General features: G+C 37.7%; 1 protein-coding gene and 1 long non-coding RNA gene across 6 annotated transcripts in view; both read right to left on the bottom strand.

Moving 5' to 3' along the window:
- The window catches only part of LOC105228547 (venom protease), a 29,124-nt gene extending 17,609 nt beyond the window's left edge, over positions 1 to 11,515 (bottom strand). The window contains exons 1-4 of one of the 5 annotated variants that reach the window (XM_049447478.1): positions 11,459 to 11,515; positions 1,299 to 1,478; positions 1,056 to 1,229; positions 793 to 997 (exon numbers count right to left, since the gene is read on the bottom strand). In XM_049447478.1, the coding sequence (XP_049303435.1) occupies positions 793 to 997; positions 1,056 to 1,229; positions 1,299 to 1,386 (467 nt within the window). In that variant the 5' untranslated portion in view covers positions 1,387 to 1,478; positions 11,459 to 11,515. The other 4 variants (XM_049447477.1, XM_049447479.1, XM_049447481.1 and 1 more) reach the window with 4 other exon arrangements.
- Positions 11,516 to 17,932: 6,417 nt separating this feature from the next.
- Positions 17,933 to 20,717, bottom strand: LOC125776241 (uncharacterized). The gene is made up of 2 exons (XR_007421534.1): positions 19,888 to 20,717; positions 17,933 to 19,845 (listed from the first exon to the last, which is right to left on the bottom strand). It is a non-coding gene; the product is annotated as an uncharacterized LOC125776241 (long non-coding RNA).
- Positions 20,718 to 21,831: the final 1,114 nt, after the last annotated feature.

The following is a 21,831-nucleotide window of genomic DNA, read 5'->3' as shown; positions in this document are numbered from 1 at the left end:
CCGGGAACGTACTTGGTCTACTATATACAGCCTTTTCTGAACCCACGAAAGAGAACTCATTTATCCGATTTTAGAAGTGGCTTTGTGGTCAATGTAAATTACCTTACGTGTTTAATTTATATTAGCACAGCTTGTTTTAAACCTTGAATTCGCAAAGGCGGGACAATGAAGAAGAAAGTGTGAATATATTACCACCTCGTCTTCTTCCTTACAGCTTCTACAGCGGACAATAGGTAAAATTCTTATGCTGACAGCGTTAACGCAGACAGAGTAATAACCTGTTAGAACTCCCACAACTAGGGGGAGGCTAACCTTACTGAAATATATTGCGGCAGTGCATGGGTCGGTGGAAATACAGTGCTGATCAATAACAGCTATCCAGTACTCGTAGTAGAAAACTCGAGTAGGGGTGAGGCACCGATCCGTTTCCATTCTATTGTTAGCGGGGTAGGGTGTCTTTCCTTGCTTACTTTGGAAATGCTGTGGCCTGGCACTCATATTAGTTTTATCATAAAGCGACTCGATGCCATGGATAATGAGGTTAGGCATTCCTTAGCCAGCTTGAATGCACGGTTAGTTAGCTCAAGCCTAACATAGGCGATTTCGAATATAGTTCGTATGATTTTATCGACTTGTCACGTCGTGCGTTGAGAATTGATATCACATATCTTCAGTATGTCAGTATTCGATATCAATAGACCATTAAGCAGTACTCAAATATTGCTTAAGTTGCAACACGGAGGCTTTTAGGTCAGAACAGACCTCATGGTGTTTCGAGACCAAATTACTTACCCTGTTTTCGCGCAATGACTTGCAGTCAAAACGAAACGTTCACTAATCAGTGTACCGCCGCAGATCCAATCGTGTTTTTTAGTCTCCATATTGAAGCGACCTACCAAGGCAGCTGGGGGAAATTCTTTTGCCCTAGCCAATTCTCCACCGGTTATGAATTCTCGTGCACAATCATTAGAAATCATTTCCGTGTATTTTTGGCAAGCTGAAAATAAAGAAATGCTATCCACAAAAAAAAACCGACACAAAATGTAACGTCTCACCAAACTCTGAGGCCAATTGTGCCGGCGGATCAAATATAATTTTGGGCTCTTTACAACAAACAATGCCCTGTTTTCTATTACAGTAATTTATATCATCCCGATCGTACTGCATTTGGCAATCACTAAAGTATTTACAAATGCATCGTTGAGACTCACAATCGCACGGCTCACCCACTGTTAAATTTTAAGAATTTGAGCAAAACTTATGAAATGTGTCTTCTTTTTTGGCTTCTGTTACTTTACCAGCTTTCCGTGTTTTATTTTCAACAGTTCTCGATAACGTGAATATTAGTAGGATGATGTATGGCAAATATTTCAATAGTCCTTTCATTATGAATGTTTCTTAAAAACTGTCTGGTGGCTCGGCAGCTTTCTTACTGAACTAAATTGGATGCTGAGAAATTTTTGAAGACAACTGATAACCTGTGCTCCTCACTCTGGGAACGCACATATACTTATTTTTATGTATGTTGCTTATTAACTGTCTGGTGGATCGGCAGCTTTCTTACTGAACGAAATTGGATTCTGAGAAATTTTTGAAGACATCTGATAACCTGTGCTGCTCACTCTGGGAATGCACATATACATACATAGTTTTATACCTTGAATAGGGTACACGAGGCTTGTAATCAGCATGTTCAGCTGAGTCGATTTAGCCATGTCCGTCTGTCTGTCTGTCCGTCTGTTGTTTTAAATTAAAATAAATAAATTTAAGGTATAATGCAATAAACCTCACATAAGTTGTGCCTGCGAGGTGAATTGTTATACTTATACGTATTATCACGATCAGGAGGGCCTTCTAAGTGGGTAAGGTGGAAGGGGAGTAACGCTTAAACAATCTATATAACATAATCTTTCTGCGAAAGAGGTCGTAGTGTCTGCTTAAATGATAGTGACGGCTACAGCGGGTGTGTCTTAGAGTGTATATGTTCTTATCATCAATTTTTTTGATGATACTGGATAACTGAAACCAATAAAAAAGTAAAGAAGAAAAACAATTTTTAGAAAATTATTCAAATTGGATACTGGAGTGTTGATACCGGTAAACTGCAAAAATTGATGTTGTAGTTTCATGGATTCAAGCTCGATACACTGGGTATTAGCGAATTTCGAATTTGACAGCATATATAATTTGACACATAGTCACACTCCGTGTTATACTGGAGCAAATCAACGAGTGACAAGCAAATATCCAAAGCTGTTTTTTAGACTTCAGCATCGCTCTTGATATTTTGGAGGATGTACTGAACAAGGCGTTAATGGGAAAACACGGACTATCTTGAAACTTTCAGGAATGTCTTGAAGAACTGGCTTACTCGGATGATATTGCACTCCTTGTAGTTAAAAAATCGGACTTGTAAACGAATCTAAATAGGCCTGACGGGTGTACTGGCGAGGTTGATTTTAGGAAGAGAGAGATATGTTGTAATACAGAATTCTGCTATCTTGGGAGCAAAATTATATTCACTGGAGGTTCCAAACTGCATAAACAAAGCGCGTGGTGCGTATGCACAATTAAATATCATCTGGTCGTCTAAATCTATCTCAGTCAGCATTAAACTACGAATTTTTAGTTCCAGAGAAAAGCAGTACTCTTATAAGGTTGCGAATCCCAGTCTTTAATAAAAAGTCGACACGGAAACTTCTGTTTTTTGCAAACTCGGGTTCGCGCTCGTGCATAATCTTATGGAGCTGGCGGTCTCATATCATTTCTCATCAAGATCTACTGTAAAAAACCAACGAATTACCTAGAACAGTTACTAGTATGAAATGAGCGAGTTGAACTTCCCTTACTCGCATCATCATAATCCAAAAAACAAACTTCGAGTTATTGAAAGTTTCATTAAAACATAAATTTGTTTAAAAAGCTCTTAAATATATTTATATATATACACAATTTTATTTATTTACTTACAAAGGTGTTGTTTGTTATTAAATATGTGTTAGGCTCGTTTGCAGCAAATGTTTCCTACCAATACGTGTATTTGTTTCTTAACGTTCTCTTTATACCGGTACACCGGATGTTCGGGGATCATGCAAGAGATGATGACGATGACACGCCCACATGGAGCGGCTCTCAGCAGGCGAAATCTACTGCGGCAATTGCCGTTGAAGCGAACCCTACCAAACTCCCCTCCGTAGGCTCAGCTGCTCGGATTCGGGTGAGACACAAAGGGCTTGTACCAGGGGATATGAGCGGTGTCAGTCTAAAGTGCTACCTGAGGCATTTCCAGGAGGGAAGAACTCCTGAGCAAGCCGAAAAGCTTACACGCAACATGGTAAGAGGCAGCGGTGCCTCCCTGTTTCTGAGGGACGTAAAGCTGGCAATACCGCATTCGTTGCCAAAAAGAGTAGCGGGACGCGAAGCCGATGTCCGGTTACCGTAACCCCGACCGTTAGGCGAGGTAGCGTAAAGCAGCGCTTCCGAACACCCAAAACTCAAGTGCGGCCAGCATGACTGGATCTCACAATAGAAGATGTCATTAGAGCCCTCCTCGTCAGATCACAAAATCATAAGATTCGTGCTTAAGGCAGAGTTCAAGCAGCTCCCTCCCAAACGTATTACGTAACGTGATAAGCTAGGGATTAATGTTAGTGGGGAATTGTTGCTAGATACAAGTGCTACGGCTTCAGAGCTGAAAAGCAGATTGGCTCTTAACCATAGATACATATCACTTCGGCTGTCCCCTAAAGACGATCATCAAGGACGCAACTGTGAACATTGTGGACAAGTAGAGTCTCAGAATTTATGAAAAACTTACGAAAGCTCTTTAACAAGGCTAAAGGTACGGGGAACTGGAAGGAATATAAATGCATCCTAACTATTAATAACAAAGCGAGGAGATATACAAAACTGAAAAGTTTTAGAAATACTTGCGAAAACATTTTCTCACCATCAGAGGCATCAAAGCTGCACAAGGTTCTGGCCAGAAGCAAAACTTTCACAATATCAGTTATCAAAAGATCTGACGGGACCTATGCAATAGGGGAGAAGAAAGGGCTACACCACTTCTGCTTGCGATTTTCGACAGAGACTATTCGGGAGGACAAGTCTAACCTAAAGCCTCGGATGGGATAGTCGCAGGATATCTGTTTACTGCATACACAATCAAGTGGGCTATGGCTTCATTCGCGAAATATAAGTCTCCAGAGGCATATGGGATCTTTCCAGCATTACTAAAACGGGGGGAGCAAGCCCCACCTTGTTCGGCTGATGAGAGATAGTCTAGCGTTGGCGTATGTACCGAAATGATGGCAACTGCAAAGGTGATCTTCATACACAAAGTAGGAAGGAAAAACTATTCACTGGCGAAATTCTTTAGGTCAATTGGTTTCACTTCCTTGGAAAAGATCAAAGATCAATTTGATAAGATCGAAGGCTCCCCTACAAGCGATCAGCATGTTTACAGAGCAGTATAAATTATAAGCAAACAAGCTAGCAAAGAATGCTAGTACAGTAAGCCTTACGATTAGGAATAAGCAACTAAAATAATCGTTAATATACAGTGACTCACACGTCTAACCGGATGCGTGCATTGCCAATGATGGCATCATCCAATCATAAAGTAAAAATCTTAAGAATGATACATATGATACATCAAATTAAAGGAAAAATCTTCTATTTTATTTAACTTAAAAGTAGTAATACATTTATTCACTGCGTAAAATTTAGAGAACCCTTGACCAGCTCTACTAATATTATTTATTCTATTTTCCTTCTCAAACTTTTTTATAATATCGAAGACAGTTGAAGTACTCCTTTTCACAATCTCCGAAGTATCTTTAATGGTTTTTCCTTCTTCCCGTAACTGAATAATTAACTTCCGAACTTCGGTACAAGTAAATATGAGTACGCGGCGGCGTCATATTGTCGTGTTGCTTACTCACAGACTTACCGGTAACTACTAATAGGCAGAAAAGATTATTCAGTGTTTGTTCTAGTGAAATTCCACAACGATCAGAAGTACCGTGACTTGTAAAAGGTTACTTTTTATATTTTTCCAGTTAGTTGTGTGGAACAATTTTGTATGTTGCGAGTTATTTCTCTAAATTTTGCGCAGTAAATGAATTTATTACTATTTTTAGTTTCCAAAAATAAAATAGAAGATTTTTTTTTCGCCCTGTCCATGAGTCTAGATCTTTTATAAGCCTGGCTGTCCATCTGCCGCGACTTTCGGTGTCCCATCTCTGTTGCCATGTTATTATTGTTTCTTTCTTTATTTGTTCTATTGCTCTCTTGTTGTTATCGGATGACTGCTTCAGCTCCCACAGCTTTTTCCTTTCGTATGCTAGAAGGTCAATTGGGGCATAACTAAAATTACCTTGCCGGACACTGTTCGGTAGGCTGATGCAACTCTGAGGGCTGCAGTGCGGTGCACTCTGGCCGCTACCTTACGCTGGTTTTCCTTTTTGAGCGTATCTGCCCATATCTCAGCTCCGTATAATAAAACGCTGATTGTTGTCGACATTAGGAGTTTTCTTTTTTCTTGGCTAGGGCCTCCTATGTTGGCCATTAGTCGGCTCAGTTGAGAAGTGATCTTCGCTGCCTTTCCTGCGGCGTGCTGGATTTGTACCCAGAAGGTTAGTCTGGGGTCCAGTCTTACGCCCAGGTAGTTAACTGCTTTTTTTGTCCTAAGAGTATCCGTAGTCGTGTGCATGCTTATCTCGAGAGGTATGTGCTTGTTTGTTAGCAGCAGTAGCTCTGTTTTCTCCGTAGCGAGCTGGAGGCTGTGTGAGTCGAGCCATGCTTGCGTCCGTATCATGACCTGGTTCAGCTTTCCTCGCGCTTCTTCCGTGTCCCTTGCTGTGATTACTGCTGCGATGTCGTCCGCGTAGCCTATTAAATATGAGTCATCTGGCATTTATAGTTTTAATATAGCGTCATAGCTGATGTTCCACAAGTCTGGTCCGAGGATGGATCCTTGTGCTGCTCCTGACGTAACCGCTATCTGTCGTGACCCTTCTTTAGTTTCGTACAGCAGTTTCCTGTTGCTAAGGTAGCTCCGCACCACGGCCCTGAGGTAGTCGGGTACTTTAAAGCTTTTCTCGACAGCGTCGATCATATCTACCCATCTAGCGCTGTTGAAGGCGTTTCGGACATCTAGAGTCGCCATCAACACTATTCTCTTGTATTTATGCCATCTACGCTGTGCGGCTTCTACGCTTTCAATGACGCATTTTATTGCTCCTATGGTTGATCTGCCGGGTCTGAAGCCATATTGCCTAGGGGACAGTCCTCCTGCTTCGTTGATGGCCGCTTCAAGTCTGGGTTTAAGCAGGGTTTGATATAGCTTTCCCGATGTATCAAGCATACATAATGGGCGGTATGCTGATGGCGAATTGGGGTCTCCTTTTCCCTTGCTGATTAGCACCAGCAGTTGCTTTTTCCATGGTTCAGGGAATATTCCGGCTTCAAGGCAGGCGTTGTACATGTTCAGTAGTACTGCCGGGCGCTCTGCAGCGATTATTTTAAGAATTTCGGATGGGATCCCGTCCGGTCCGGGTGCTTTGTTGGCCTTGAGCTTGGCAGTGGCTAGTTGCAGCTCTTCGAGGGTAAACTGGGGGATTTGCGTCGATCGTAGAATGTATTCTGGGTCACTAGCCCTTGTTTCGTGTGTGGGGAATAGTGCGTTCACAATGTTATCCATTTTCACAGCGGTTAGGTCAGGTGGCTTTGCTCGAGCGCCGAGTTTCTTCATCACTATTTTGTACCCGAGTCCCCAGGGGTTTCTGTTTATATCCTCGCGTAGTTCCTCCCATTTTTTCTTTTTACTATCGTCGATGGCTTGCTTCAGCTCCTTTTTTGCTAATTTGTATTGATCAGCTTCTTGAGTTGCGGCTCCTCTACGCCTGGAGTTTTGGTATACCATATGTGGTACACAAATGGATGTATCGACGGGAGTTCCGAAACGCCGCAGTAACTTTTTCAGATTGGTTAACCCAAAATTTACCGATCCACAAGGGGTTCGATCGCGGAAATATCAGGTCTTGGCCGGTTAAAACCCGGGTCTATAAAATAGAACATTAATAGATTTATCATATGATATGAATATTTTATATGTATAAGTATATGAACTATAGGAAATGTACTAGTAAGATAATGGATATGTTGCCTAAATTCGTTACAAAATTAAGAAAAACGACTATTTCATGAATATAGTATTTCACTTGATCTTACAATGAACTTTCTTTTGTTGTTGCTGTGTAGTACAAATGTTTGGTGTACTCAAATAAACAAACTGTGTATTTGCAACGTTGTTATATAGAATATTTTGCATATGCTTATTTTATATATTATATATATATATATATATCGCTCATTTGCTGCAAGACCGGCATAAATCAAAAAACGTGATTTTTGAGTTAATGCTGCAGAATTGTTCGTTATATCATACTTCATGTTGAGTGAAAAATTCATATGAATACCTCTTATATGCTCCGCTTGAGAAGAGGTGTAAGGTTGGAGTCACCGTGTAAGGTTGTAGTCAGTTGAAAACTTTAAACGCGTTTTCTGGAAAATCGATTTTTTTGACTTATGCCGGTCTTGCAGCAAATGAGTGATATATATTGGCACAAAGTTTCATTTTGTAAAGTTGTTTAAAATGAAACATTTTTCATTAAATTTGGTGCTGCTGTACTAGAGTTGTACTGTAGTAACCAAATAAATATTCCGTTATGTTTTGGTTTTTGTTTACTATTATCAATTATGCGTGGTCAATGCTGATTTTGAGTGGACACAGAAATGGCACAGATTATTTCGCAGAAGTAGTACGAGTACTCGCGCAGATAATAAATTAAGAATGTAATTTTTTGTGTCGTTGAAAAATAAATAATTAGAAGTATTTTAGTGAAAGAAATAATATAAAATTGGATCCGAAAAGCATACTACAATAGAAGAAGGGGGAATAATTTGGAACATGTATAAAAAAGGGTAAAAGGTTGCCGAAATTGCTAAATTAATGGAAATTTCTTGTAAAAAAGTATACAACGCAATCAAATGATGTGTGGAGAAGTACTGGTCAAAGGCAGGATTAAGAAGCCAAGACCATTATGCGAAGTTTAGTTGAGCTTTCATAGTTATGAAAGCTTTTTGAAACAAGTTTAGAAAAGGTTGCGAAGTTTATTAAGTAAAATGATCGAAAGCTTGGAAACTTGGAATGCAGATGTGTGCAATTCGTTGCAGCTTCGACAGTTGGAACTCTACCGGAGTCCGGTTTTCTGTTAGACGTTTTCCACCATAAGGTATTTCCTTGGCTTTGCAAGTTGCAAGAGTATAAAATGTTCGGTTGCAGCTGAACTTATCCTTTTCTTACTTGTTTACCATCTTATTGATATATCCGTTATAAACTAGTGGATTGTTTATGAAGACCTGAATGGTCTAAGCAATATAGACTGGATTTAGCGCTGGTTCTTGACAAAGTTGGCATTTTGAATGTGTCTTAGGAACTATCTGACAGTTCGGGATAGTTTTCTCATTCACTAAGAAAGCTGTACCATTGTTTCTACTATCCTAAGAAATCTTCAAGACGATTAATAACCTGTCTACCCCGCCCTGCCTATTTACTTTGATCGTATTTTGTAAGTCTACAAATCAAGTTCAAGTGGATGCGCACATTTCTAATTGTTGTAGGCGATGGAGGATGTATTCATTGAGTTTTCTTCGATACTCTGCTCCACAGCAGCAATAGCGTCTTCGGTGCGCACTGTACGACGCATTATCCACTAGAGTGCTGTTCTTCGAAAGAAGTCTGTTCATTATGGAATAGCACACCAACAATGGCACTAGACATGAATTCTATATAACAGGTGAGATGAGGTTAGGAGATACTCAAGTATCCAATCATTTTAAAAATAATAAAAATTGAGATTACGAAATCTCGCCTATGAGCGTGTTTGACTGGAAAATAGATTAGTTCGTGATATCAAAAGCGATAGAAGAACAACGCTTTACTTACTATTACAATTAATAGAAGTTATTTTAGACAAAACTAATTATAATATAAATAAAAACATTTTATAAAAGTTTGTCACATTCAAGATTTATTATTTTTTGTTGGCCACACATGATATTCGATGAACCTCACAAAAGCAGTAACATTTGTGTTTAAGCTTGGTATATCTTGGCTACCACATTCGATTTGACCTTTCGAAATGATACCGGCGACCATATATAAACATTTGTATTTCTCCTCCTTGGAGGGAAACGTTATGAGTAAGGGTCCACCGGAGTCCCCTCTGCAAGTGTCATTAGTTTCTCCGTGTGCACAGAATTGTGTGCGTTCTCTCAGGCCGCGTAACAAATTATACGCTTCGGTTGCAACTGGTCCACAATTTTCGAGTTTCCTTAATTGGACCCGACGCAATTGTGGAGACATATTAGTTGAATGGTCAACGGCACCCCAGCCAACGGCCCAAAATACGCTATTATTGTATACCGTTCGACTTGGCGTGAGCAGGCAAGCGGGTTGAACATAATCGGTGAAAGTAACTGTACCATTCAATTCCAATAACATTATATCGTTGTAGCTGTCGTATCTGTCGTATTGAGAGTGCGAAATTACCTGACTTACTGAAAACTCCTGAACACCCTCATCATCCTTGTTAGAACTGAAGTCCAAATCGCCAAGTCGTACCCTATTTATAACACTGTAAATTTACAATAATTAATTGGTTAATTTTTTAGTTTAAATTATTATTCTTATGCTGTTTAAACGTTGAGTGATATTATTTTTATCATCAAGAAGTCTTAGTTTTCAAGGATTTATAAAAACTGAAAATATGCGGTAAATCCCAAAAAGCTACGAATTATGCGATTACAACATTGAAAATCGTTTAGAAGCTAATCAAACATAGGCTCGATGGCTGATCCGAGGAACGTGCTTGGTCTACTCTATACAGTCTTTTCTGAACATACGAAAGAGAACTCATGTATCCGATCTTATAAGTCATAAATTTCCTTAAGCATTTAATATCTATTCTCACTAGCTTTTTCAAGTGTTTAAACCTTGAATTCGCAAAGGCGGGACAATAAAGAAGAAAGTGTTAATACATTTCCACCTCGTCTTCTTTCTTACAGCTTCTGCAGCGGACAACCGGTAAAACCCTTATCCTGACATCGTTGACGCCGATAGAGTAATAGCTTGTATGAACTCCCACAACTAGGGGGAGGCTAGCAATACTGAGGATAAAAAGCTCGCGGGTTCTATTATGAATGGTATTGGGCCAAAAAGATATTGCGACAGCGCATGGGTCGGTGGTAATACAGTGCTGGTCAATCCCAGCTATCCAGTAGTAGAAAACACGAGTAGAGGTGAAGCATCGATCCGTTCCAATTCTACTGTTAGCGGGGTAGCGTGCCTTTTACTACCAGCTCATCAGCTGTACAGTGACCTGGGAAATGCTGTGATGTGACACTCATATTAAGTAGTTTTATCATAAAGCGACTCGATGCCATGGATAATGAAGTTGGGCATACCTTAGCCAGCTTGGATGCACGGTTAGTTAGCTTAAGCTTAACATAGGCGATTTCGAACATAGTTCGTATGATTTTATCGACTTGTCACGTCGTGCGTTGAGAATTGATATCACATATCTTCAGTATGTCAGTATTCGATATCAATAGACCATTAATCAGTACTCAAATATTGCTTAAGTTGCAACATGGAGGCTTTTAGGTCAGAACAGACCTCGTGGTGTTTCGAGACCAAATTACTTACCCTGCTTTCGTGCAATGACTTGCAGTCAAAACGAAACGTTCACTAATCAGTGTACCGCCACAGAACCAATCGTGTTTTTTAGTCTCCATAATGAAGCGACCTACCAAGGCAGCTGGGGGAAATTCTTTTGCCCTAGCCAATTCTCCACCGGTTATGAATTCTCGTGCACAATCATTAGATATCATTTCCGTGTATTTTTGACAAGCTGAAAATAAATAAATGCTATCCATAAAAATACCGACATAAAATGTAACGTCTCACCAAACTCTGAGGCCAATTCTGCCGGCGTAATGTTGGGAGTTTTAGGCTCTTGGGGACAACAAACAAGGCCATGTTTTCTATTACAGTAATCTATATCTTTCCGATCGTACAGCACTTTGCAATCACTAAGGTATTTACAAATGCATCGTTGAAACTGACATTCGCACGGCTCACCCTCTCTTAAATGTTAAGAATTTGAGCAAAACTTATGAAATGTGTCTTCTTTTTTGGCTTCTGTTACTTTACCAGCTTTCCGTGTTTTGTTTTGCACAGTTCTCGATAATGTGAATATTAGTAGGATGATGTGTGGCAAATATTTCAATAGTCCTTTCATTATGAATGTTGCTTAAAAACTGTCTGGTGGCTCTGCAGCTTTTTTACTGAACGAAATTGGATGCTGAGAAATTTTTGAAGACAACTGATAACCTCTGCTCCTCACTCTGGGAACGCACATATACTTATTTTTATGAATGTTGCTTATTACATAACTGTCTGGTGGCTCGGCAGCTTTCTTACTGAACGAAATTGGATTCTGAGAAATTTTTGAAGACAACTGATAACCTCTGCTCCTCACTCTGGGAACGCACATATGCTTATTTTCATACCTTGAATAGGGTACACGAGGCTTGTAATCAGTATGTTGAGCTGAGTCGATTTAGCCAGCTTCGTCTGTCTATCTGTCCGTCTGTATATATACGAACTAGTCCCTCAGTTTTTAAGATATCGTTTTAAAATTTTGCAAATGTCATTTTCGCTTCAAGAAGTTGCTCATTTGTCAAAACTGCCGATATCGGACTACTATAACATATAGCTGCCATACAAACTGAACGGTCGGAATCAAGTTCTTGTATGGAAAACGTTCACATTTGACAATGTATCTTCACAAAAGTTTGTTCAGCTTATTTTCTAAGATAATAATATAATCTCCGAAAAAATTGTTCAGATCGGATTACTTTAGCATATAGCTTCCATATAAACTGAACACATAGTTACTAAAAGAAATGCACCTGTGCAGGGTATATTAGCTTCACTGCAACCAAAGTTAACGTTTTTTCTTGTTTTAAAATAAAATAAATAAATTTAGGTATAATGCAATAAACCTCGCATAAGTTGTGCCTGTGAGGTGAATTGTTATACTTATACGTATTACCACGATCAGGAGGGCCTTCTAAGTGGGTAAGGTGGAAGGGGAGTAACGCTTAAACAATCTATATAACATAATCTTTCTGCGAAAGAGGTCGTAGTGTCTGCTTAAATGATAGTGACGGCTACAGCGGGTGTGTCTTAGAGTGTATATGGTCTCATCACCAATTTTTTTGACGATTCTGGGTTACTGAAACCAATAAAAAAGTAAAGAAGAAAAACAATTTTTAGAAAATTATTCAAATTGGATACTGAAGTGTTGATACCGGTAAACTGCAAAAATTGATGTTGTAGTTTCATAGATTCAAGCTCGATACACACATTGAAGATTCGCTGAGGAAGCAACAAGCAGGCTTAAGCATAAAGAGATGGTGTTCGGTTCATATAGTCACACTCCGTGTTATACTGGAGCAAATCAACGAGTGACAAGCAAATATCCAAACCTGTTTTTTAGACTTCAGCATCGCTCTTGATATTTTGGAGGATGTACTGAACAAGGCGTTAATGGGAAAACTTTCAGGAACGTCTCGAAGAACTGGCTTGCTCGGATGCTCCTTGCAGTTAAAAAATCGGACTTGCAAACGAATCTATATAAACCTGATGAGTGTACTGGCGAGATTGATTTTAGAAAATACATATGCATATCTTCTTCTTAATTGGCATAGACACCGCTTACGCGATTATAGCCGAGTTAACAACAGCGCGCCAGCCAGCGTAGCCGCTGTCTATTAATTCGCTGAACTATGTCAATGCCGTCATATATCTCATACAGCTCATCGTTCCATCGAATGCGATATTCGCCGTGGCCAATGCGCGAAAACTCGCAACGTCAACTCATCAGTTGTTGTCATCGTCCAAACTTCTGCACCATATATCAGGACGGGAATTATGAGTGACTTATAGACTTTGGTTTTTGTTCGTCGAGAGAGGACTTTACTTCTCAATTGCCTACTCAGTCCGAAGTAGCACCTGTTGGCAGTTATACTGCGTTGGATTTCCAGACTGACATTGTTGGTGGTGTTAACCTGGTTCCCAAATCTACGAAACTATCTATAACTTCAAAGTTATGACTGTCAACAGTGACGTGAGTGCCAAGTCGCGAGTGCGACGACTGTTTCATTGATGACAGGAGATATTTCGTCTGCTTTGCTTCCTTGTCCAGTCTGGAGAAAGCAGAACTAACGGCGCGGGTATTGAGGCCGATGATATCATCGGCATACGCTAGCAGCTGTACACTCTTATAAAAGATTGTACCTGCTCAATTACGTTCTGCAGCTCCAGCAGCAGGTTGAAGACGTCGCATGATAGGGAGTCGCCTTGTCTGAAACCTCGCTTGGTATCGAACGGCTCGGAGAGGTCCTTCCCGATCCTGACGGCTTTTGGTGTTGCCCAACGTCAGTTTACACAGCCGTATTAGTTTTGCGGGGATACCAAATTCAGACATCGCGGCATAGAGACAGCTCCTTTTCGTGCTGTGCAGGTGGTGTGTGTTGATTCTTCTTTCACGGGTCTTTTCCAAGATTTGGCGCATGGTGAATATCTGGTCGGTTGTTGATTTTCCAGGTCTAAAGCCACATTGATAAGGTCCAATCAGTTTGTTGGCGGTGGGTTTTAATCTTTCACACAATACGCTCGATAGAATTTTATACGCGATGTTGATTAGGCTTATCCCACGGTAGTTGGCGCAGATTGTGGGGTCTCCCTTTTTGTGGAGATTCGAACTTCTTAATGGTCGGGCAATGGGAAGTCTGCTTCATTGTCATCGATTGGGGAATCGGGTTCGCCTGCTCCTGGCGTTGTGCGTTCATTGCCATTCAGCAGGCTGGGGAAGTGTTCCCTCCATAATTTAAGTATGCTCTGGGCATCAGTGACTACATTACCTTGGAGGGTTCTGCAAGAGTATGCTCCGGTCTTGAAACATTCAGTTAGCCGCGGCATCTTTTCGTAGAATTTTCGAACATTGCCCTGTCGGCCAGCTTATCAAGCTCTTCATACTCACGCATTTCGGCCTCTTTCTTTTTCTGTCTGCAAATGCGTCTCGCTTCCCTCTTTAACTCTCGGTATCTATCCCTTTCCACACGTGTTGTGGTTGCGTTTTCTCTCCGTTGCAACACGACACTCCTCGTCGTATCAGCTGTTCTTTTGCATTTTCCGAAAACCAATGGTTTCGGTTGCAGCTGTACGTAAGGGCTTGAAATGCCGTCCCACAGTTCCCTTATACCGAGTTGTTGACGAGTGCTCTCAGAGAGTAGGAGTGCAAGTCGAGTAGAAAATCGTTCGGCTGTCTGTTGTGATTGCAGCTTCTCGAAGTCGAACCTTCCTTGTGTTTGTTGGCGTGCGTTTTTTGCTGCACAGAGGCGGGTGCGAATCTTGGCTGCAAAAAAATAGTGGTCCGAGTCGATGTTAGGACCTCGGAGCGCACGCACATCTAAAACACTGGAGGCGTGTTCCGTCTATCACAACATGGTCGAACTGGTTGGTGGTTTGGTGTTTCCACGTGGAGGCTGAATTTACCGACCGTCGTGCCAAAGATATCTTCTATCTAAATCTATCTCAGTCAGCATTAAACTACTAATTTTTAGTTCCAGAGTGAAAACAGTACTCTTATATTCCTTAATAAAAAGTCGACACGGAAACTTCTGGTTTTTGCAAACTCGTGTTCGTGCTCGTGAATAATCTTAAGGAGCTGGTGCTCTCATACCATTTCTCATTACTATTTACTGTAGAAAAACAACGAATTACTCTTGAGCAAGCCGAGAAGCTCACACGCAACATGGTTATGGTGCCTCTCTGCTTCTGAGGGACGTATAGGTGGCAATAGCGTATGCGTTGCCAAAAAGAGTGGCAGGACACAAAGCCCACGTTGTAGGAACTTTTTCAGATTGGTTAAACCAAAATTTACCGATCCCAACTGGGCTCGATCGCCGAAATATCATGTCTTTGCCGGTTAAAATTAAAGTAGAACCTACCGTCTTGTTTTCAAATTGGCCATACGGTTCGCTCTCTTGAGATGGTGGCATCATTGCGATGAGGAAAAATATGGTATTGACCACCCCTGTCGTGGAATTGTATTGAATTTTAAGTGATTTGCAAGGTATTCTTGCCTTTTATTAAATTGAAGGCAAACAGTTGAAAATATTTTTTGGAAGGATGATCAAAATTAATAAGAAACAAGTTTGTTACAACATTTTTATCAAGCTAAAGTGGTTAAGATATATGTATGTGTGCCGAAGATCTCCGGAAAATAGTTGTACAAGCTGTTTTTAAGGTTAAGTAGGCCAATAAGCCACGGATAGATCAGTTTTGGTCCTTTGCGATACCAGATGAAGTTCAGTTGTTAGGTCCAAGAGGAGTAGTCATCCTTTAGGATGCTTGCACTTGACGCGAATTTTAACATATTCTGCGACCTCGTTATTAATGCTTCCTGCAGTGCAGTTTTGCTAATGCGAGACAAGTATACAAGAGATGCTCGATTGTTCCATTGATGCTCTGTTCTAAACATTTCCTGCAGTCTTCTTGGTCTGCCAGCTCCGCCACCAGGCAGTGATCAGTTAGTATTCCGATCGTTTTTCTACAGTCTCTTCTATGAAGTGCCTATAGGAATTTTGTGTACTTCCGATCTACCGTTTAGCACATGACTTTTGCAATTTTGCACCTAGGTAGCTCGTTCCATCGGGTTTTGATTCCTTTTACCATGCTCCTGTCTTGATCGCCGTAAAGACAACGTTGATCACGTTTTCGTTTCAGCCGTACACCACTCTGGCAACACTTTCCACTGCTGTCCTGGTTCCCAAGACACTTCTGGCCGAGGTTACTGCCTAGATGGCAGGTTTAGTATCAGTTGAAGAGTCGGCGTTAGAGTTGCTCTTAAAGCTCACGTTATGCACAGTACAGCCAGCCATTGAACCCTTTCCAATGGCTTCAGCCTTTCAAGTTTCTTAGCAGTTTATTCACCACGAATGTCCATATATAGTATTCAACGTTTTGGAGTACCACTACAGACTTCCTTAGTCATTTGCCAATCATTCGAAAGATTTCATTCAAACATATTTATACTTTAGTTTTCCGTTTGAGCATTTTCATTTAAAAACTTTTCATAATTTTCCTAAATTCGTTTATTTTATTAATTCAATTTGTTTATTTGCCAGTTATACATATAATTAGCATTAGCTATTATTTAGTAGATTTTAATGATATGGTTACTTTATAAATATGTATGTGTATGTATATGTATATGTACCATAGGAAATGTACTTTAAGGATATTGGATACAAAATGAAAACAAATAATGTTCCATGAATATATTTGTTTTGATCTTACAATGAATTTTCCTTTCTTTTTGCAATATTAAATATAAGTTTTTGTATTTATTTGTTCTACATTTTTGTATACATGCAAACATCTGGTAATACTGCTATATTGTCAGACATTTTTTTATATTTTATATATATTTATTATATAGTATTTATGTTTGTATATAAGTAGCTACGTATGTATATGTGTACATAATCAGATTTGATATAAAAATTGTCAGAATACTTGGGTCTAAGAGACATTAGATGAACAGTCGCTTTTTTTGCAACGAGAAAAGCTTTTAAGAGCAAGCTTGACTAAGCTTTCATTTTTGCATGTACGTTTTAAAGTAATTCGTTTAAATGAAAATATTGTGTGTCTTTATATCAAAGAAAACGATGGAAGGAGCTTTCATTTGCCAAATAGTCGTACGCCATTAAAATATAGTCTAACATTTCAATATAAAAGCTTATAGTGCGTTAATGTGAAAGCGAAGTACGCTAATTATGACAGTAAAAAGACGAAAAATCGAAATTAAACTATGCTTATTTAACGCATATAGATATTTCTTGGTGAGCTTACTAACATTAAATTTTTATGTGATCGAAAAAGCTCAAAAATTAAAATTTATTTAATAGAGCTTTCTCAGAATTTACCATAAAGTTCCAACTTTTTCATTTTTTTGTAAGATACGAGAGCTTTGGTAGCTTGTAGCTTAGGTACTACTCAGTAAGCTTTCACATTCACATCCCAATAACACGTTTTAGCTGTGTTTACTTTGTTTAATTCTACATAGATAGATTTATGATTTATGTTTCATGCATTTTACTTTGTTTTTTAATTGAAATACCAAATATTCGTATGTATTATAATTGTGGTTGATTTCTTTGCGATATCTATTAAACCTTTAGAATTCTATTTGGTTTTTTCTTTAGTCAGAGATATTTTTAATATCGATTAGTTGGGCAGTACATTTTGAGTTCAGTATGCTATATATTTGTAACTACTGTATTTATGTAATTAAATTTTAATTTGATGCGCAACGATGGATGTCCCATACGTTTTAAGAGCGGTAGGAGAACAAAAATTTCAATATCTTTGGAATGGTATGAATGAACAAAAATTTGTTTGCAGATTATTAAAGGTGAATATTTCCCGTGTTGTGTCACATACTTTTCTTTTGAATTTTGAGGAAATATTTATATCACGGGGTATGCGTCTGGTCCTCTTCCAAATGAACTGCTCATTTTCAAAATCGGTGATTTTTCAAAATTTTCATGGACCACTTGAAAAATATAAATGCCAAATTATGTTCTTTAGAATGATAATAAACATTTGCCATTAAATTTGCAGTTTCTTCTCTTAAAAAGGTAGGGAACCTTGAAATGGACCATCTTTAATAAATCAGCGAAAAACTGCTATGTCAAATGAAATAACTCCTATCGAAATTGAAAAAAAAATTACTTTGGAAGAGTACTTTTAGTGGCAAAAGTTATTCCATATGAATCCCTAGCTTTTCTCATTCACTTTACGAAAAAGATGTAAAGTAAAGAATTCGACAAGAATCCATATAGACTTTACCATGTTGAATAAAATTTATCTTCCGTTAGTCACTTCCTTACGGGCTTTTGTTTCTGCGCATGTTTAATTAGTATTTCATGGCTGCCAATTGTTAGTTCGATTCGCCATTTAACAAGCTTCAAATTAGTGTGACCGGAAAAGAACTTGTAAAGACATGAATATTCGGCGCCGCGCATCTTACATGCTATACATTCAATTAATTGAGATTTTTTATTTCTAATTCTGGCTTGCAGCACTGTTTATATTTCAGGATATGTGAATTCTAAATCGTTTAATCGAATATACCATATGTATGTATGTAAGTTGTCGAATTATTAACTGTATGCTTTTCGGTTTTAGATAATTTTCCTAATTTCGTTTTATGCGATCAATTATTTATTTTACTTTATATATACTTGTATATAATATATGTGTATGTATGTATTTATGTCTTTAATTAGCGTTCAACTATTTAATAGATTTATCATATGATATGAATATTTTATATGTATATGTATAAGTATATGAACTATAGGAAATGTACTAGTAAGATAATGGATATGTTGCCTAAATTCGTTACAAAATTAAGAAAAACGACTATTTCATGAATATATTTCATTTGATCTTACAATGAATTTTCTCTTGTTGTTGCGGTGTAGTACAAATGTTTGGTGTACTCTTATTCATATTTAAATAATCAAACTGTATATTTGCAACGTTGTTATGTAGAATATTTTGCATATGATTATTTTATAATTTTTTATAGATTTCAAACATTTATGTATATTCCAAACACACATTAATTTCGTTAATTCAGTCGATCGGTTTTTTCAATGCAAGCTTACGCGAAGTTTAGTTGAGCTTTCATAGTTATGAAAGCTTGTTTGAAACAAGTTTAGAGAAACTTGCGAAGTTTATTACGTAAAAATGATCGCAAGCTTTGGAAGAACTTTCATTTGAGTAAATGAAAAAAGTGTTTTACTCCAAATGCCAGCAAATGAAACGAAATATTTGCAAACTAGTATTTCATATTATTTTATGCTGCCACATGAGAATTGCGTATGTGTATAATTAACAACCGGGCGGAAGTCAGTTGCGCAAGCTTTCACCTATGCAAAGCAGAGTTTGATTTATAAAGTAAAAAGTGACTTTTGGGTATTTATATTGGCAGTGTGTGTAATAAAACATTACTTACAGTTCTACTGAAACTTTGGGACTTATTTATAACAGCTTATAAAAGCCAAGAAAATTTAATTCTGTTATATTTATAACTCACAAGTCCATTTAGTCGTAAATTGTTGTATTAATAAAATATTAAATGAAAGCATAGTTGTGCTGTAAACAGATAAAAATGTTAAAGCCCTCATGAAATTGGCAGTAAATTCCGATTTTAAATAAAACGTGTGTGTTTACAAGTCGTAAGTTATCACACACAAGCTCTTAAGTTTATAGAATGTTATAATTTTACTTAAAAAGTATGTAGGGACGAGCTTACGAAGCGCCAAAAGTCCGTAGTATATCTATAGCCAATTGTTTCTTCGTGAACTTCGCACATTTAATCTTAAGTTGCGCTTTTTTGGCATGCAACTTTCGCTATATATGTACAAGAGAGCTTTCTGTTTGTATCTATAAATATGAATTTAAAACATTTTTTGTTGCACATTGGTTTTCGTAGTACTGTGTAAGCTTTCACTTATTAGAGTTGGTTATGGTTGGTCTAATATAGTTTCAAATCAGTACAATTGTGTTCGAATCATTTTTTATTACAATTTTAAAACATTTTGTTTTATTTTGTCTATCTTTGATTATAAGAAGAGCTTTTCGTTTAATATTTTGCCGCTCTTTTATTTTAAGAAGACTTTTTCGTTTAATATGATTTGTTATTCTAAAAATATTTTTGTTTTTCAAAATATATAGACTTGGAATTGGTATTCTTAAAGCAGTTTGGAGGTTCGTTTCTTACTGAGATTGAAGTTAGTTTCATATGTCTAGGCTTAATAGATTTAGGTTGTATAGTGATTCACATATTTCGAAAATAATCTAAGAAGTTCGATAGGGTTTACTGGTTAGGTTCGGATTGTGGACGTAAATTTTATGAATTATTAGACTTCGTTTAGTTTGGTTGGTAAAATATTTCTGACAACAATACTATATTTTGTATATGTATGTATGTGTATTGACCGATTATACACGTTTAATATTTTTCAAGAATTTTTAAAATTGGATTATAACTGTAGTGTGTTCCTAGGTATTTTGCTTATCAAACTACACGTATGAGTAGAAAAGGTGGTACATTTATGATCGTTCTTGTCAATTTGATGTAGCACTGCGTTTTGCTTTAGTTTATTTATTTATTTATTTTTGCTGGATTAATTGGGTTATTTAGCGATATATTTGTTATGAAAACTGTTATATTTTTTTAAATAAATAAAGCTACAAATTAAATCGTAATAAATTTGTAAATACTCATAAAAGTTGGAGTGTCTTTTGACGCTGTTGAACTCTCACCACCAACTCGACGACAGGCTTGTTGCACACTGTCGCAGTTTCACAAAGTAGAAAACGTCACTGAAAATGCAATAATATTTAAAAAAATTTTGACTAATACGCCACTGTTCAAAAATAATTGATTTTTTTGTCTAAAAAAGTCCGCAATATTACAAAATTCTCAAACTTTTTTTATTTTATTTAAGAAAAGTAAAGTATTTAAGAAAAGAAAGTTTTTAATTTTTTTTCTAAAATATTTTTTGTGCATATTTTACTATAAATATTAAGATTTCCGTATAGTTTATTCACTAGTTTGATCTCCTATTTGAAATCTTCGAAGAGAGCTTTGTCTGACATCCTTTAAAATACAACACAATTGCTATTTTAAACGCTAAACGCCTTGCCAAATGTTCTGAATCGCTGTATATAGTGATAGAAGTTAAAGGTCATAAAATTATCCTGCTACAGATTGCCAAATTGTTAAAAAAATACACACATAACGGGTGCTGGACTATTTTTTGTGGGATTGCTTATTCGTTCTGTGATTGTTGACATACAGCCCCAATTGCTGCAAAAAGAGGATTAGATGCGAGTTTTTTTCCAACACTTATATTTATATGTTAATGAAGCTAAATCCTTAGCCAAAACATTAAATTATATGCGTTTTATTTCTTCTTGAAAACCATATGCCTAAAAAACAATACTATGCCAAATATGAGCGAGATCTATCAACCAGTTTTTTTTAACAGCAGCTGCTTAAGTCTGTAGAACTCAGTAGTGCGTTGCGATTTTTACAATGGATAAAAATATTGAATAAAGAATTTTTTTCAAATTTTGTATTTCAAATCAAATTTCGTGTGCGGAGTCATTGCGAATGTTAGAAAAGGCTTACGGTGATGAAAACACAAGCTTATGAGATCATTGAAGCTATGCCTCGTACTGGACGACCTTCGACCTCTTCAACTATTGAAAATGTGAAAAAATCAAAAGATATGGTGCTTGAAAATCATCAGACAAGTGTTCCAAAAATGGCAAGAGAGTTCAACCAATTAACGCGAGTCTGTTCGAGTTTTGGCCAATATTTTGGGTATGAAACGTTGAAAAATTGTTTTGAAAAAGAGTAAATAGGTCTCTTTGAACATGCTTGATCGTGCGAATTCCGATCCCACATACATGAAAAGTGTTATAACTGTCGTTGAGACGTATGTTTATGAGTCTAACATGCAAACCGGTCAACAATCATCGGAATGGAGAAGAAAAAAACGAGCCAAAGCCGCTCAAAAATCAAGGTGATGCTCATTGTGTTTTCGATATTA

This window comes from Bactrocera dorsalis, chromosome 2 (assembly GCF_023373825.1).
Source record: "Bactrocera dorsalis isolate Fly_Bdor chromosome 2, ASM2337382v1, whole genome shotgun sequence".
Taxonomy (NCBI): Eukaryota; Metazoa; Arthropoda; class Insecta; order Diptera; family Tephritidae; genus Bactrocera; species Bactrocera dorsalis.
The sequence above is the reverse complement of the archived record's forward strand: the minus strand, read 5'-3'. Positions and strand labels throughout refer to the sequence as shown.